The sequence below is a fragment of the Ambystoma mexicanum genome, chromosome 5q (assembly GCF_040938575.1).
Source record: "Ambystoma mexicanum isolate Mex_15411 chromosome 5q, UKY_AmexF1_1, whole genome shotgun sequence".
Taxonomy (NCBI): domain Eukaryota; kingdom Metazoa; phylum Chordata; class Amphibia; order Caudata; family Ambystomatidae; genus Ambystoma; species Ambystoma mexicanum.
In genome coordinates, this window is record NC_090933.1 from 70430103 (window position 1) to 70444968 (window position 14866).

At 47.6% G+C, this 14866-nt stretch overlaps 1 protein-coding gene across 2 annotated transcripts in view; it reads left to right on the plus strand.

Annotated features, from left to right (window-relative positions):
* The window catches only part of BAG1 (BAG cochaperone 1), a 570958-nt gene that overhangs the window by 289825 nt on the left and 266267 nt on the right, over nucleotides 1-14866 (plus strand). Inside the window, exon 5 of one of the 2 annotated variants that reach the window (XM_069620543.1) lies at nucleotides 6949-7056. The exons of the other annotated variant lie outside the window; for it this stretch is intronic. Coding sequence (XP_069476644.1) covers nucleotides 6949-7056 — 108 coding nt within the window. The remainder of the gene's footprint in view (nucleotides 1-6948; nucleotides 7057-14866) is intronic. 2 annotated transcript variants of the gene reach the window in all.

The window sequence follows — 14866 nt, forward strand, 5'->3', positions numbered from 1 at the left end:
AGACATGGTTGTCCTTCATTTTCACTCTTCATACCTTCCAAAGGTGTTCACTGATTTTATTTTAAACTAAGAAATGGGTCTTCCCACCTTTTCTGGGTCTGTCCTCTGATGAGGAAAGATATTTAAGCAACCCTGACACTTTATTGGACTAAAGGCAGTTGTTCTTCATAGACTGATCATTAGTTAAATAGAGTTTATGGTCATTTCACCTAAAACCATTTCATCTAATGCCATTCCATCGAAATGTTTCCATCTAAAAAATGTCCATCTAATGCATTTTATTTTCCTTTGGGGGGCGGAGGGGGGATGGTCCCCATACCCCTGTTTTTTACCCTTTAAAATACACCAACAAAAAATAACCCTTTTCCCCCCCGCCTCCCCAAAAACATGCATTAGATGGACATTTTTTAGATGGAAACATTTCGATGGAATGGTATTAGATGGAATGGTTTTAGATGAATTGACTAGATACCGTTAAAATAGGCTATGAGCTGGACAGATGGGGAGCCAAGGCATTCGTAGCTCAGATTGTTTCTTGCATTCTGAAGCGTTACAATGTACAAACGCTTCTTGTTTCAAAGATTCTTCGTGCACTTGTAATTGATGTGCAAGACAGCATCTGCCGCCTTTCTAAGGCATGTGCGTTTTAATGTTTGCAGAGCAGCCACCAAGGAATCCTCTTCAGCTTTCTGCAGAGACTACTGTATGAATGTCAACTCTAGGGATGACAGTCTGTGTGTTCGGGTGGTTTTCCCAACCGTTTGACCATACTAGGGTTCTGGCCTAACCTTCCTCTCACTTATTTATACTTGGAATCTCCAATGAGTATAGTAGAAAGTGAATGGGATGTACAAGTATATCAAGATTACTCATTCTGTTAACACCTCATCCCAACTAAACTTAGTTTTCGAAGGGATTGTGTCCTCCGACGTATTCCTCATCTTAGATATCTCCCTCCAGCTCTGCTGGCCTCGGAACATTTTTTTCTCTAGAGGGCGCTGCGCGTCGACATCCTCCGAGTCGATGTCCCTCGACAGCTGCCGTATCGACGTCGACGTCATCCTGCCTATAAAGGCCGCGCGCAGCGTCCGTTGCTCAGTTCCGTTTTTCCGCGCTTACTCAGTGCCTCGGAATACCGTTGCTCAGTTCTTAGTCAGATTAATCCTATTTACCTCGAATCATTCGATCCGTACTCGATGGCTTCCTCGTCGGAACCGACAACTCCTCGATCCGGCTTCAAGAAATGTCGAGATTGTGGGAAAAAGATGTCGTTGACTGACCCTCAGAGTTTGTCTGTGGTGTTTGGGAGCTGAACACCATTGTTCGGAATGCGAGGACTGTATGTCCATGACAGCTAAGGCCCTGAAGGAGCGTAGGGGGAAGCTGGAGAAAGGTAAGACTTTTAAAGCTTCTTCTTCGTCGACGAAGTCGAGGCATTCGTCTCCTCGTCACCATTCGCGCTCCAGGTCTCGGAGTGGGTCTCATCACTCCTCGAGATCGAAGCACTCGAAGAGGAGACGTCGAAGATCCCCTTCTCCGTCTTCCTCTTCCTCTGTTTCGCCAAAAAGAATCCCTTGCCCCACGAAACATAGTTCCCGGGCTGAATGGGAGGAATTCCGCAAAAATATGATGAGCGTCTTCGAGAAAGCGGCCTCGACCCCCTCGAAGACTGCCGAGAGCGATGCTCTGGTCGAAAAAACCGAAGGTCAAAAACGCCGCGAGTCGCAGTACCCGGCGAAGGAAACCTCTCGAGCGCGTCTCGAACCCTCGAGTAAGACTATGACCTCCAAACCTTCCTCGAAGGTTCCGTCGACGCCGTCGACGAGGGTTCCGTCGAGGTCGATGTCTTCGACGCAGTTGTCGAAGGGACCTTCGACACATGGGTCTGTCGACTCGACGCCAGCTTCGACACCGGCGTCGACGCCAAGAAAAGTAACAGTTATGACACACCCAGTGACTATCCCCAGGTCCTCGACGTCGGCGTCGACATCGACGTTTTCGAGGCCGATAATGACAAGTTCGGCACCCTCTGCCTTGGAAATGGGATTTACTCCCTTTATGAGTTCAGAACAATTGAGAACTATGTCCTCAATTTTGGAAGAGGGTGAATTGTCTGAACAGGAAGACACATTTCAGTTGCAGAGACCTGTAACCCCAATTAGAGAGGAATTTTCCTCTGAAGAGCGCAGGTTAAAGGATCTTCATGATTCCTTACATGAGGCAAGTGGGTTAGACACTTCCCCTGAGGTGGAGTTTGCTAAGCCAGACCCGGGGGAGCATGCTGAAACCCCCTATAGAGCCTTAATGGCCAGGATCACAGAGTTCATGGGGTGGTCTGCACCTTCACAATCTTTCCAACAAGATGACCTCACGGATATTCTTGACAAAGGCCCACAGGAGGATCCTGTGGTGCCTTTTCATAAAGCTCTTCAGAGAACGATCATGACAAACTGGGAAACCCCAGATGTAGTACCAGCAGTAAATAAAAAACTGTCTACAAAGTACAGGGTATCTTCTACAGACCCAGAGTTTCTGTCTAAACACCCATCCCCAGAAAGTCTGGTGGTACAGGCAGCATCCTCTACCGATGTCAAGACGGCTTATCCTACCGTCCCACAGGACAGGGACGATAAAAAATATGATGCTATGGCAAAGAAAGTCTTTTCAGCATGTAGCATGGCGTTAAAATCTGTTAATGCTACTTGCACCCTTGCTAGGTTCAGCCATACACTTTGGGAGTGTGCTTCTACAGCGGCTGACTGCATCCCGGAGAGAGAAGAAAGGGATGCGTTCCTGAATATTATACAGGACGGTAAAGACGCTATGTGCGAATCCCTCCAGACGGGCATTGATTCGGCTGACAGTATCAGCAGAGCAATGGCGGCAAGTACATCAACCAGGAGATTCGCTTGGTTGAGAAAGTCTGGTTTTGCCCCAGATGTGCAAGCCAGGCTCTTGAACATGCCATTCGATGGCTCTTCTTTGTTCGGGAAAAAGGCGGATGACCGTTTAGAGAAACTGCAAACTTCAAAAGCAGCAGCAAAATCCCTAGGAGCTGCAATCCGTCAGACTCCTTTTCGTCCCACAGGAACCTCTGCGAGGGGCAAGTCCTTTCGCTTCTACTCCGCATTCGGAAGAGGTAGAGGACGACCGGCTCAAAGGGGACAAAGAAGAACTACCCGAGGTGGACGGGGTAGATATTCAAAAGCCGCAGCAACAGCAGGTACCTCTTTACCATCGGCATCTGCATCAGCCGCCCCAAAACCACTCTGAGGACTTCCCTCACAGGACACCTGTAGGAGGCAGGTTGACTCAACATCTGGCGGTATGGCAGGCTATCACGTCAGATGCTTGGGCATTGGAAACAGTTGCCCAAGGTTACTGCCTGCCTTTCCTACGTATACCTCAGTCATCCACCGGGGATCAGCTCTCAGAAAGCTCCAGATCCGCTCCTCTTGCAGGAAATTTGGGACCTGCTAGAGAAAGGTGCCATAGAACCGGTACCTGTAGCGGAGAGGAACAAGGGCTGGTACTCCCCTTACTTTCTCATTCCAAAGAAAGACGGAGGACTGAGACCCATCTTGGACTCACTCTTTCTTCAGTTCCAGGACTGGTTGGTATCTCTGAACCTTCAGGACGCTTATTTCCATGTGCCTATCCATCTCAAACACAGGAAATACCTGAGGTTCGCAATTGGCAACTCTCACTATCAATTTCGAGTGCTGCCATTTGGGCTGACCTCCGCCCGAGGGTCTTCACCAAGTTAATGTTGGTAGTGGCTGCAAGTCTAAGGAGGGAAGGGATTCACGTCTACCCCTACCTGGACGATTGGTTAATCAGGGCTGTTTCTCCGGAACAAGCTCAGATCCAGCTAAATCACGTGTGTCACTTCCTTCACAGACTGGGCTTCTCCCTCAATTTAAAGAAGTCACAAATGATAACATCGCAGAGACTCCAGTTCATAGGAGCGATCCTGGACACTTCCCTGGGAAAAGCCTCGCCACCAGAGGTGAGGGCTCAAGATATTCTACAGATGGTTACCAAGTTCCAACATGCCCAACGTCTCCCAGCCTTCGACTTTTTGAGGTTGCTAGGCCTCATGGCATCCTGTATTTTCCTAGTGCCAGAGGCTCGCCTGAGAATGAGATCCCTTCAGTGGGCATTGAGGACTCAGTGGTCACAATTCTCAGGGAGAATGACAGATCTTCTTCAGGTTCCCGGCAGGGTGGCTCGAGACCTTCAGTGGTGGGCCTGTCAGGAGAACATTCTGAAAGGAGAACAGTTTTGGCAACCCTGGCCGGAGATAACAGTAGTCACGGATGCCTCACTCACGGGGTGGGGAGCCCACGCCAACGACTTGACCATCAGCGGTCGTTGGTCTCCATCGGAGTCCAGACTACATATCAACCTGTTAGAGCGGAGAGCCATCAGACTTGCGCTGAAGGCGTTCCTGCCAGCTGTACAAGGGAAGAACGTCCTGATAATGACGGACAACACGGTGGCCATGCATTACCTCAACAAAAGAGGAGGCGTAGGATCACTACCCCTGTGCAGAGAGGCGATGCAGCTCTGGTTTTGGGCAATCCAAGAAGGAATCTCTCTATCGGCAGTTCACCTAGCCGGAGATAAGAACTTGACAGCGGACGCTCTGAGCAGGCAGAACAGTCTCCCACGAGTGGGAGCTAGCTCAGGAAGTCCTTCAAGAGATCTTCGCCCTTTGGGGAACCCCTCAGGTAGATCTGTTCGCCACCAGCCTAAACAGGAAATGCGACCTGTTCTGCTCAAGGGAATTTCCCCCGAGAGGAGCTCTGGGAGACGCGTTCATAGTGGACTGGGAGTTTCCGCTTCTGTATGCGTTCCCACCGGTCCCTGTCATTCCTCAAATGATCAGGAGGTTGAGAAGATTCCGGAGAACCATGATCCTAATTGCCCTGGATTGGGCCAGGAGAACGTGGTACCCGGACCTTCTAGACTTGTCCATCTGCCCTCCAATTCGACTTCCACTCAGAGAGAACCTACTCTCACAGAAGGGAGGTCAGGTTCTCCATCCAGACATCAAAACCCTCAACCTTCACGCTTGGCTCCTGAAAGGCTGAGGTACAAGGATTGGGACCTCCCTGATGATGATATGGAGGTGTTGCTTTCGGCAAGGAGGCCAGCAACAAAGTCTTTATACCGCTGCCGTTGGAACGGATTTTGCAGCTGGTGTAGAGAACAGAATATCGACCCTTTTTCATGTTGTACACCAATCGTTTTGTCCTTCCTACTACATTTGGCAAATTCAGGCCTTCAAGTTGGCACCATTAAGGGCTATCTCGCAGCGCTATCCATCTTTAAGCGTACTGCGGAAGAACCATCCTATTTCAAATTACCCTTGGTAATACAGTTTCTAAAGGGGTTAACCAATGTTTATCCCCCAAGACCATTCCAAATTCCCCTATGGGATTTAAACTTAGTACTAACTTTCCTGATGGGTACACCTTTCGAACCTCTCCATTCTTGTTCGTTAAGATTCCTTACCCTTAAAACTGTTTTATTAATAGCACTTACATCTGCTAGAAGGGTGAGCGAATTAAAAGCTCTTTCCTGTAAACCCCCTCACACAATATTTCACAAAGACAAAGTTGTCCTGCAAGTGAAGCCTAATTTCCTCCCAAAGGTGGTTTCTGAATTCCATATCACTCAGAAGATTACCCTACCATCTTTCTATCCTCCTCCTCACCCGGGGAAAGAGGAAGAGAGGTTACACAGGCTAGACCCTAGGAGGGCTTTAAGTTTTTACATCAGTAGACTAGCCAGGATAAGACAGGCAGACCAGCTGTTTGTAGGTTACGCAGGTCACAAGATGGGGTTACCATTAACTAAGCAGACCATTTCCAGATGGATCATTCTAGCCGTTCTGGAATGTTATAAACTGGCAGGGAAAGAGCCCCCTCAAAACCTTAGGGCTCATTCGACCAGAGGTATTGCAGCTTCATCGGCCCTCAAAAGAGGCGTGCCGGTTAAAGACATATGTGCGGCCGCTACATGGTCGTCTGTCCATACCTTTACACGTTTTTACAATTTGGATTCCTCCTCCAGTCAAGAGACTAGGTTTGGAAGGGCTGTACTGCATTCTATTCATCAATAGAAGACAGCGTGAAGTCAGTACTCTCTCCTCCGATAATAGAATACTGCTATGGGAGCCTATCTAAGATGAGGAATACGTCGGAGGACACAATCCCTTCGAAGAACAAGTTACTTCTTACCTTGTAACGTTCTTTCGACGGGATGTTCCTCCGACGTATTCCTCATCGACCCTCCCATCCATCCCCGCAGTTCTACTTCCCTTGTTGTTGCAGCTTACGCTCCTTCAGGGTGATTAGTTAGTCCAGAAAGTATTATTGTGGGCTACAAAACGGAACTGAGCAACGTACGCTGCGCGCGGCCTTTATAGGCAGGATGACGTCGACGTCGATACGGCGGCTGTCGAGGGACAACGACTCGGAGGACGTCGACGCGCAGCGCCCTCTAGAGAGAAAAATTTCTGAGGCCAGCAGAGCTGGAGGGAGATATCTAAGATGAGGAATACGTCGGAGGACCATCCCGTCGAAAGAACGTTACAAGGTAAGAAGTAACTTGTTCATCTGTTTGGTCCGACCTTGGTGGATGGAAAAGCCCGGCTTGTGAATTCGGAAGGTGCTGTCAGGTGGGGCAGGACTGTAAATCACGCTCTTGCAGTCTTAACACGCGCAACTGAATTGAGGATGTTCCTGTGCACAAAGCTCTGGGTCCGTCGTCGTAGGACAGATCTTGCAAAAGTAGGAAGAAAGGATAATATGAGCTATGGAGTAGTGAACATGATATTGTTGGACATCATATTGATGCAAAATATTCTATTGTAAAATCCTAATTGGAAAACCATTCAATCTCTATTGGAGTCTGATATCTCTGGATTTTTTCATATAGGGGTTTCTAGCCAAAAATCTACAAACAGAAGCTCTTGGCAAACTAGATAAGCGAATAAAATCAGCAGTTGAACAATTCATGAAACTTCTGGAACAGATTGATTCTGTGGTGAGTAGTTTCTACATTAACTCTGGGACTTTAACTTTTTATGTAACTGGTTTAATTTGGGATTCAGTATGCTAGCATGAATGTGAGTTGATGGAATTAATGAATAGGATGTGATTAATTGTGGCAGCGCTTATTTGTAGTTCAGTAACAGGTGTGAGTTAGCGTTACAGGAGATGCATACTTCTAAGTAAGCAGTATATCACTATTGCATTATTATGTGGAGTTGGGTATGTGCAGAAATGTCCAATTTGTGTTGGCCATGAGTTTGTTATGTAGATTAAGAGGAAATCCAACAACTGTACTACTTATTGCAGTGAACAATGCATGTTTTTATTTCAAGATGCAACTTTGCACTCTAAGGGAAAAAAATGCTATTATCTATTCCTCCCTTTACTATTGTGGGGCAGGTAGATAATCAAACACACTATGTATTTCTTATATTAATTTTAAAAAACTAGAGATTCTGAGGACATAGCGTTTCCCACTAGTTTCTTACTTGTTATTACCTTCATAATAGTGCTGTCATTGCCCAATTTGTGATGCTCTCTGTATCCATCTCGGGGGGGACCAAGGATGCCCTGCAGCTTTTGAGGTGATCGCTTAGTTCACTGCTATATTTCCCACTGAGCACACTTCAGGGTAGAGTCTTGCAGTGAATGTTCACACATAACAATTTCTTAAAACTGCAGTCCCAGAAACATGCTGATGAGCTACTTTGACGAATCCCGAGATGCCATCACTTCTCCCTGAGGGAGAGCCCCTTCGCATGAGGCCAGGGAGGTGAAACTGCTACCCGATCCTGTGGGTGGTACTCAGCGGGAAGATCTCATGGGGAGAGACTCCCACTTTGGGGGTCAGGGAGGACATCTCTAGAGAACGTGGTACAACACCCCACACCCTCCACCCACTTCTTTTACCTCGCCTCAATCCATGAGGCCCACCTTACCTTCCCTCACCTCCATACCACACACGTGTGTGTGTGTGTGTGTGTGTGTGTATATGTATATAGCTTGTGGAATCTGCTTAGATCACATGCTGTGCATAGGCCGACATCTAGTGGAAGCTGCAGAGTATTAGTTTGTTTTTTGAAAATGGGCGTCGACCTAGGGCGTGCCAGTAATACTATCCCTAGTGTGACGTCCACTGTACCCATGATCCCTCACGCGCGTAGGACACTCAGATTGTTTTTTTTCCGCAACACTTGTCGGAAGCATGGTTGCGGAGTTCCCTGGATTTCAGCCATTTGTCATTAATTATTCAAAAATTCCCTGTTCCTCTTATCCCACGTCGAGACTCCGAAGATCGACGCCGGCACTGAAGAACGAACAGCTGTCGAGACTGCACGACGGACTTTGGGTCTCGGAAGGCCTCTGCCCGGGCCTCAGAAGGCCTCTGGCCTGCAAGTAGGGAGAGTGGGGGGTGGACATACTCATATTTCCTACATACACTTGCCCGCTGCCATATATTAACATATTGAGATTACTCTATTTAAATTCTGCCCCAAGTGCAACCCTAAGTTCCCTTGGATAGATAAGCATAACGCCTGTAATCTGTTTGCCTAGGGACCACCCCGAAGTCAGTTGCAGAGCGTGTAAGCTCTTTAAAGCTAAAACACTTAAGGACCGCTCCATCAAACGTTGGGCCCGTTACGCCAGGCAACTCGAGGCCATGGACGCGGTGGGTTCCTTCAGTGATGGCAGCAACGCCGCCGTTTCAGACGGCAAGGGCACTGGAGTCTCGTTAGACACCCATGCGCGAGTGTCATGACCCTTGCCCCTGGCCCTCACTGGCAAGTCAGCCTTCCAGTTAGTGATCTCAACAAGAAAGAAAGGATACTGGTATGTGTTGGGTTGGCTACTGTGAAGTCTAAATAAATTGGAAAGGTTCACCTGGTCTCAACCCATATAGTCTTGATAATTTATCAAAATTTACATGCACAGAAGGTGTGCTGGAAACTTCCACAATAATGGAACAAAAAAAGGTTTTTTAGAAAAGAAACTTTTATATCACAACTTAGTGCATATAATAAAAACCAACTTGGAGGTACATATATAATTGAAGACATAAATACAAATCTTCCATTTGTGGAAATAAAGAATATTGAAGACATAAATACAAATCTTCCATTTGTGGAAATAAAGAATATTGAAGACATAAATACAAATCTTCCATTTGTGGAAATAAAGAAAGCCTTCCAGTTAGGGCCAGGTCAAAGGCCTTAAAACCTCATCCAAGACTCTCTTGGAGTCAGTCCTGGCGCCTTTGGCGCCAGGCTCATAACCATCATGAAGACCAACATTAGAATGGGACTATTTACTTGGGACTATTTAACTTGGGGGTGGGGGGATTCAGCCAACCTGGAGGCACACATAGCTCAGTTACAAGGAACTGAGCTATGCAGTCTAGTCTTTTGGGTGTGGGAGGCCTGGGACTTCTTTACCTGGACTACTCTACCTGGACTACTTTACCTGAGACTTTTTAAACCGCACCCAAACAGCAGAACATGCTTTGCGTTTTTCTGCTGTGGGCAGCGTAACGCTCATCGTGTCCAGTTCCTTGATGCCAGCTTAACTGAAACCAAGGACCTGCAGAGAGAGAAAGAACACTACGAAACTTACCTGGAACAGTATCCTGTCTTCAATCCATCTCTGACTTCAGTTCCACTCACCTGAAGGTACAAACTCCATCATCCGGTACCGCATGCATCCTGGAATACCATAACCTGGAAAGAGGAGAAAGAAAGACAGCATTAGTAAGCGTTTACTCACGTTTCCTCCTGAATGAAGAAAACCACACAATTCTTACCTGGGTAGTCATCTCCTGGTCAGTATCATTGCTGGAACATTACGGCGCTCGGCGAGGAACATTGCAACCTGCAAGGAGAGAAAAGACACAGGTTAGCAATATAAAAGACGAAACAGCGCCGCGCATCACGCATTACTCACCGAACAGCATCGCGCTCACCGTGCTTTCGCCTACCGGCCCATGCTCATCTTCAAACTGCACGACAACACCAAAATACCTTTCCATACCTAAAAGGAAAGAAGCAAGACATTATTATTCGAACTAAGAGGAACATAAGAACTACATATAAAGACTGTAAAGCAGCAAACCTACGGAGTCGCAGCAGGCCTGGATTCCCACAGGGGAGCTTGCACCAGTGAAGTAACTTGGTCGCTGCTCGCCCCCCCCCCCCCCCATCTATGCGCCCTTCCAGAGGGCCTCTGGTCTCACACAGTGGGCAAGAATCGCATCAACCTGCTAGAGCTTCTGGCAGTCTTCAGAGCACTTCGAGCATTCAAACCCCACCTATCGAATCTGTCAGTGCAGATCCTAACAGACAGCACGACAGCAATGTTTTACATAAACAGGGAGGCACTCGTTTCGCCAAATGTGTCCGGGCTTGCCCAGAAAATTTGGATATGGGCACTCAGATGGAACATTTACCTGTCATCTCAACACGTTCCAGGGGATCTCGATTCACTAGCGGACGCTTTGAGCAGAGACCCCCTCCCGGAAGAACACCAATGGTGTCTACACGAAGAAGTCGTAGGAGACCTCTTCTCACAGTGGGGTTTCCCCACTATAGACCTATTTGCCACAAGCGAAAACAGACAATGCCGTAGATTTGCATCCAGGTTCCCCCAGCCAGGCTCCATGGGGAACGCTCTATGGATGAATTGGTTGGGATGTTTGCCTACGCTTTTCCACCAACCCCTCTGATGAGGAAGGTGGTCAACAAAGATGCACAGGGAATCGATGACGCTCATCCTAGTTGCTCCCATGTGGGCGAGACAACCGCGGTTCCCGCACATGCGCAAACTAGCAGTGTGCGAACCCATCAGACTCCTGTGCTGGCACAACCTACTATCCCAGCACGAAGAACAAACAGTGCATCCTCAACCCAGCCCGATGAACTTGGCAGCATGGCTCCTGAAGTCCTAGAGTTTGGCCATATCAATCTACCACAGAGATGCATAGATATCCTGAAAGAATCAAGGAAACCAAACACAAGACACTGTTACTTTGATAAGTGGAAAAGATTTGTTATTTGGTGCCAGTATAATCAAATCAACCCAGTTGATTGCACTCCTTCCAGTATTGTTACTTACATGCTCCACCTGCTGGATGCAGGATTGGTATTTACTTCACTCAAAGTACACCTGGCGGCACTGTCGGCATACACCACCTCCCATAACAAGGTGTCCTGGTGGAAGGTGCCAGTTGTCAAAGCCTTTATGGAAGGGGTGAAGAGACTTCACCCTCCAATTTCTAACCCACCACCAGGGTGGGACCTTAATGTGGTGCTTGCTAAACTCATGCCCCCCCTTTGAACCCATGCATAAAGCTAGTCTCAAACACCTGACCTATAAAACTGCCTTCTTAGTAGCCATTACATCCATAAGAAGGGTCAGTGAAATGCAGGCTCTGTCAGTGCAGGAGCCTTTGTTTACTGTTCATAAGGATAAACTGGTTCTATGAACTCACCCTAGGTTCTCACGCAAGTTCATTTCAAAATTCCATGTTAACTAGTCCATTGAGCTACCGGCCTTCTTCCAAGAACCCAAAAGCTCTGCTGAGGTGAAACTACACACACTAGATGTGAGAAGAGCAGTCCTCTACTACCTAGACAAGACCAGACCGTTAAAAAAGACAGATCAACTGTTCGTCTCCGTAGCTCACAGGCAGAGAAGGAGATCGCGTCTCTAAAGGTGTCATCTCTAAATGGATAGTCAAATGTATCCAGCTGTGTTACTCCCTTTCAGAAAAAACACTGCCTTTTACACCAAGGGCCCACTCTACAAGAGGCACTGGGGCCACTCTGGCTTTCATTGCAAATGCACCCCTTGACACCATTTGCAAAGCAGCTACATGGAGCTCTATTCACACCTTTACTCGGCACTACTGCATTGACACTCATTCCAAGACAGATACTCAAGTGGGACAAGCGGTTCTTAGACATTTATTTGCTCATGACCCTTCTCACATCCGCCTCCTTCTTCTAACACTGCTCGCTAATCTATGCACAGCATGTGATCTAAGCAGATTCCACAAGCCTCAGAAGGGATACATTACTCATCGTAATCGTATTTCTGATGCTTGTATCTGCTTAGATCACATGCTGTGCATAGGCCGACATCTAGTGGAAGCTGCAGAGTATTAGTTTCGAAACTTGAAAATGGGCATCGACCTAGGGCATGCCAGTAATACTATCCTTAGTGTGATGTCCACTGTACCCATGATCCCTCACGCATGTAGGGCCCTCAGATTGTATTTTTCTGACATGAGGTAGCATGAGGAGTAGCGTGAGTACAGAGTATCCAAGCAGATAAAAAGATAAGACTACAAGCATCCATGTGCCTTCTCTCAGAGGGGAGGAAGGGCGGGCGCATGTGACTCTAAGCAGATACAAGCATCAGAAATACGATTACGGTGAGTAATGTATCATATATATATATACATATCATTTTTCTGTTTAGTTCACATGCTATGCATAGGCCGACATCTAGTGGAAACTGCGGAGTATTAGAGTTGTTTTCGAAACTCGAAAAGGGACGTCGGCAGGGCATGCCAGTAATGCTATCGCTAGTGTGACGTCTACTGTACACATGGTCCAAGTCTCGAGGTCCCTCCGATTGTTTTTTTCCGCCATTGTGAGCGGTCACTTCTAACAGAGTTCAATTTCATTTGACGGCATTTGCTTATGAAAGTTTTAAATATAGTTTCTCTTTCTGTTCTTTCCCGACATTGTCATATTCATCGACGCAGTGGAAAAGACAATACAAGAGACAAGACAACGCCGTCTGACGAAGTTTCGACAGACCCTTTCGCCCTTGGAACGCCCACCATGCCTAGACCCATACAGTAGGGAGAGTGGGGGGTGGTCAATGTACAATTCATTTTCCAACCCTTTCCCTTTATTGCCCAGCTGCTTTTCCCAGACATGGATAAAACACCCTATCAATTCTACTCCAAGTGTAATAAAACATTTCCGTGGATCGACAAACACAGTGTGTGCAACCTGTGTCTGAACCACGACGAAGGGCACTGTCAGGCTTACAAGCTCTCTAAACCTAAAACCCTTAGAGATTTCAGAACCAAACGCTGGGCCCATCACGTCATGCAGGCCGAGGCTGCCATGGACGTGGAGGGAGCCTCCAGCGACGGCAGCATTGCCTTCTTTGTGGACAGCGAGAGCGAAGGGGAACATCCAAGTTCCCAAGTGCAAGCCCCTAACCCTAGACGACAGGCCGGCGGCTCTGTTGTGAGGATGACACCCGGCGGCACGAGCACTCCTCCTCCCACACTAAGCACACACCTCACAGCGACCAAATGCCCAGATTCAGCGTCTAGGGGGGGGGGGGAAATCAGTAGATTCCCTGTCCTCTGGGCACTGGAGGTCCCGGTTGCCCCATGACAGGCCCCATCAGAGAAAGGATGCCGCCCATGAAACTCCTTCAACCGAACATCGACCGACGAGGCGAAGATTCCTTCCAATGCCAAGACACGACATATTGCGTTGAAACCGGCTGGGAAGTCCAAAAACATAGGATTATCTCACCTGGTTACAAAACAAGTCCCAGAAGGACTGTTTCAGCCTACTAATTCCAAGAAGTCCTCCTCAAAAAGCTCTGATCATAGAGACAAGTCTCAGAAGAACAAGGACAAGTCTCTTGGGGACAAGTCTACCCCTTGAAAAGAAATTGTAACAGTCCTATAGGAAAGGGAAGAAAAGGGTTCCTAAAGGCCTACCCACTCCTACACGCCAAATACCGGCCATAAACTACCCAGGGGTGATCCCCAGCTCAGCCCTATGGTCAGCAGAGGACATAGATAGGGTGATGTCCAGAATTACCTTTTTTGCAAATTTCTTTGTAAAAAGAAAACCCCTTGGGCAATAGAACATTTTCAAATCACACCTCCTACTGCTCAGGCTTCAAGCTCTCAGCCCCTGTCTTCCATTTCTCAGCCACTGTCTTCATCCCAGCCACCAGCAAAAAGGTCTTGCACCTCTGCTGACCTTTGACATCCATACAGACACTGAAGGGGATCAGGAGGAGTGTCAATACTATGATGTTGATAATGATGGTGATGAGGCAGAAGTGTATACTATGTCTTCTCCAATTCAAAAAGATTCCCCAGTCCCTGATTGTCCAGTAGATAATCATCCCTTATTCAATTACCTATTAATCAAAGTAGCTGAGCACTTCGGTATTCAAACACAGGAGACTCAGCAAGACAAAGATTTTGTCGAAGATATCCTGGGACTAAAAAGCTACTACCCAGTTCATCCGCATCTTAAAGTTGGTATAAAGAAGAATCCAACCTTCACTGGAGACGCCCAACCTTCACTGGAGACGCCCAATCAAACCAGATCAGTATACCCGCGAATAGAAAAACTATTCCGCCCGGCGCCATCTGATCCTTTATTCATCACGGGACAGCTTTAGCCAGATTCACAACTACTCGGAAGAGGGCAAGTACACCACTAGCATCTTCAGAAGGTCCCCCAGACAAAGAGGGCAAGACGCTCTATACCATGGGGAGGAAAGTTGTAACTTCGGCAGCGTCCCAAACTAGGATCGCCAACAATTCCACACTGTTGACGAGCTATGACTGCCATAAATGGGACGAATTTACAGCCCTTATCGACTCTGCTCCAGAGCCATTAAAATCTAAACTTGCTCTAGTAGCAGCGAAAGGCAAAGCCACTGCCAGCAGCTTGCTGAAAAACAACCTTGAGGCTGCAGATAACGCGGGCCATATTATTGCACAAGGAACCATTCTCGAGCGCCACGCTTGCCTTCGC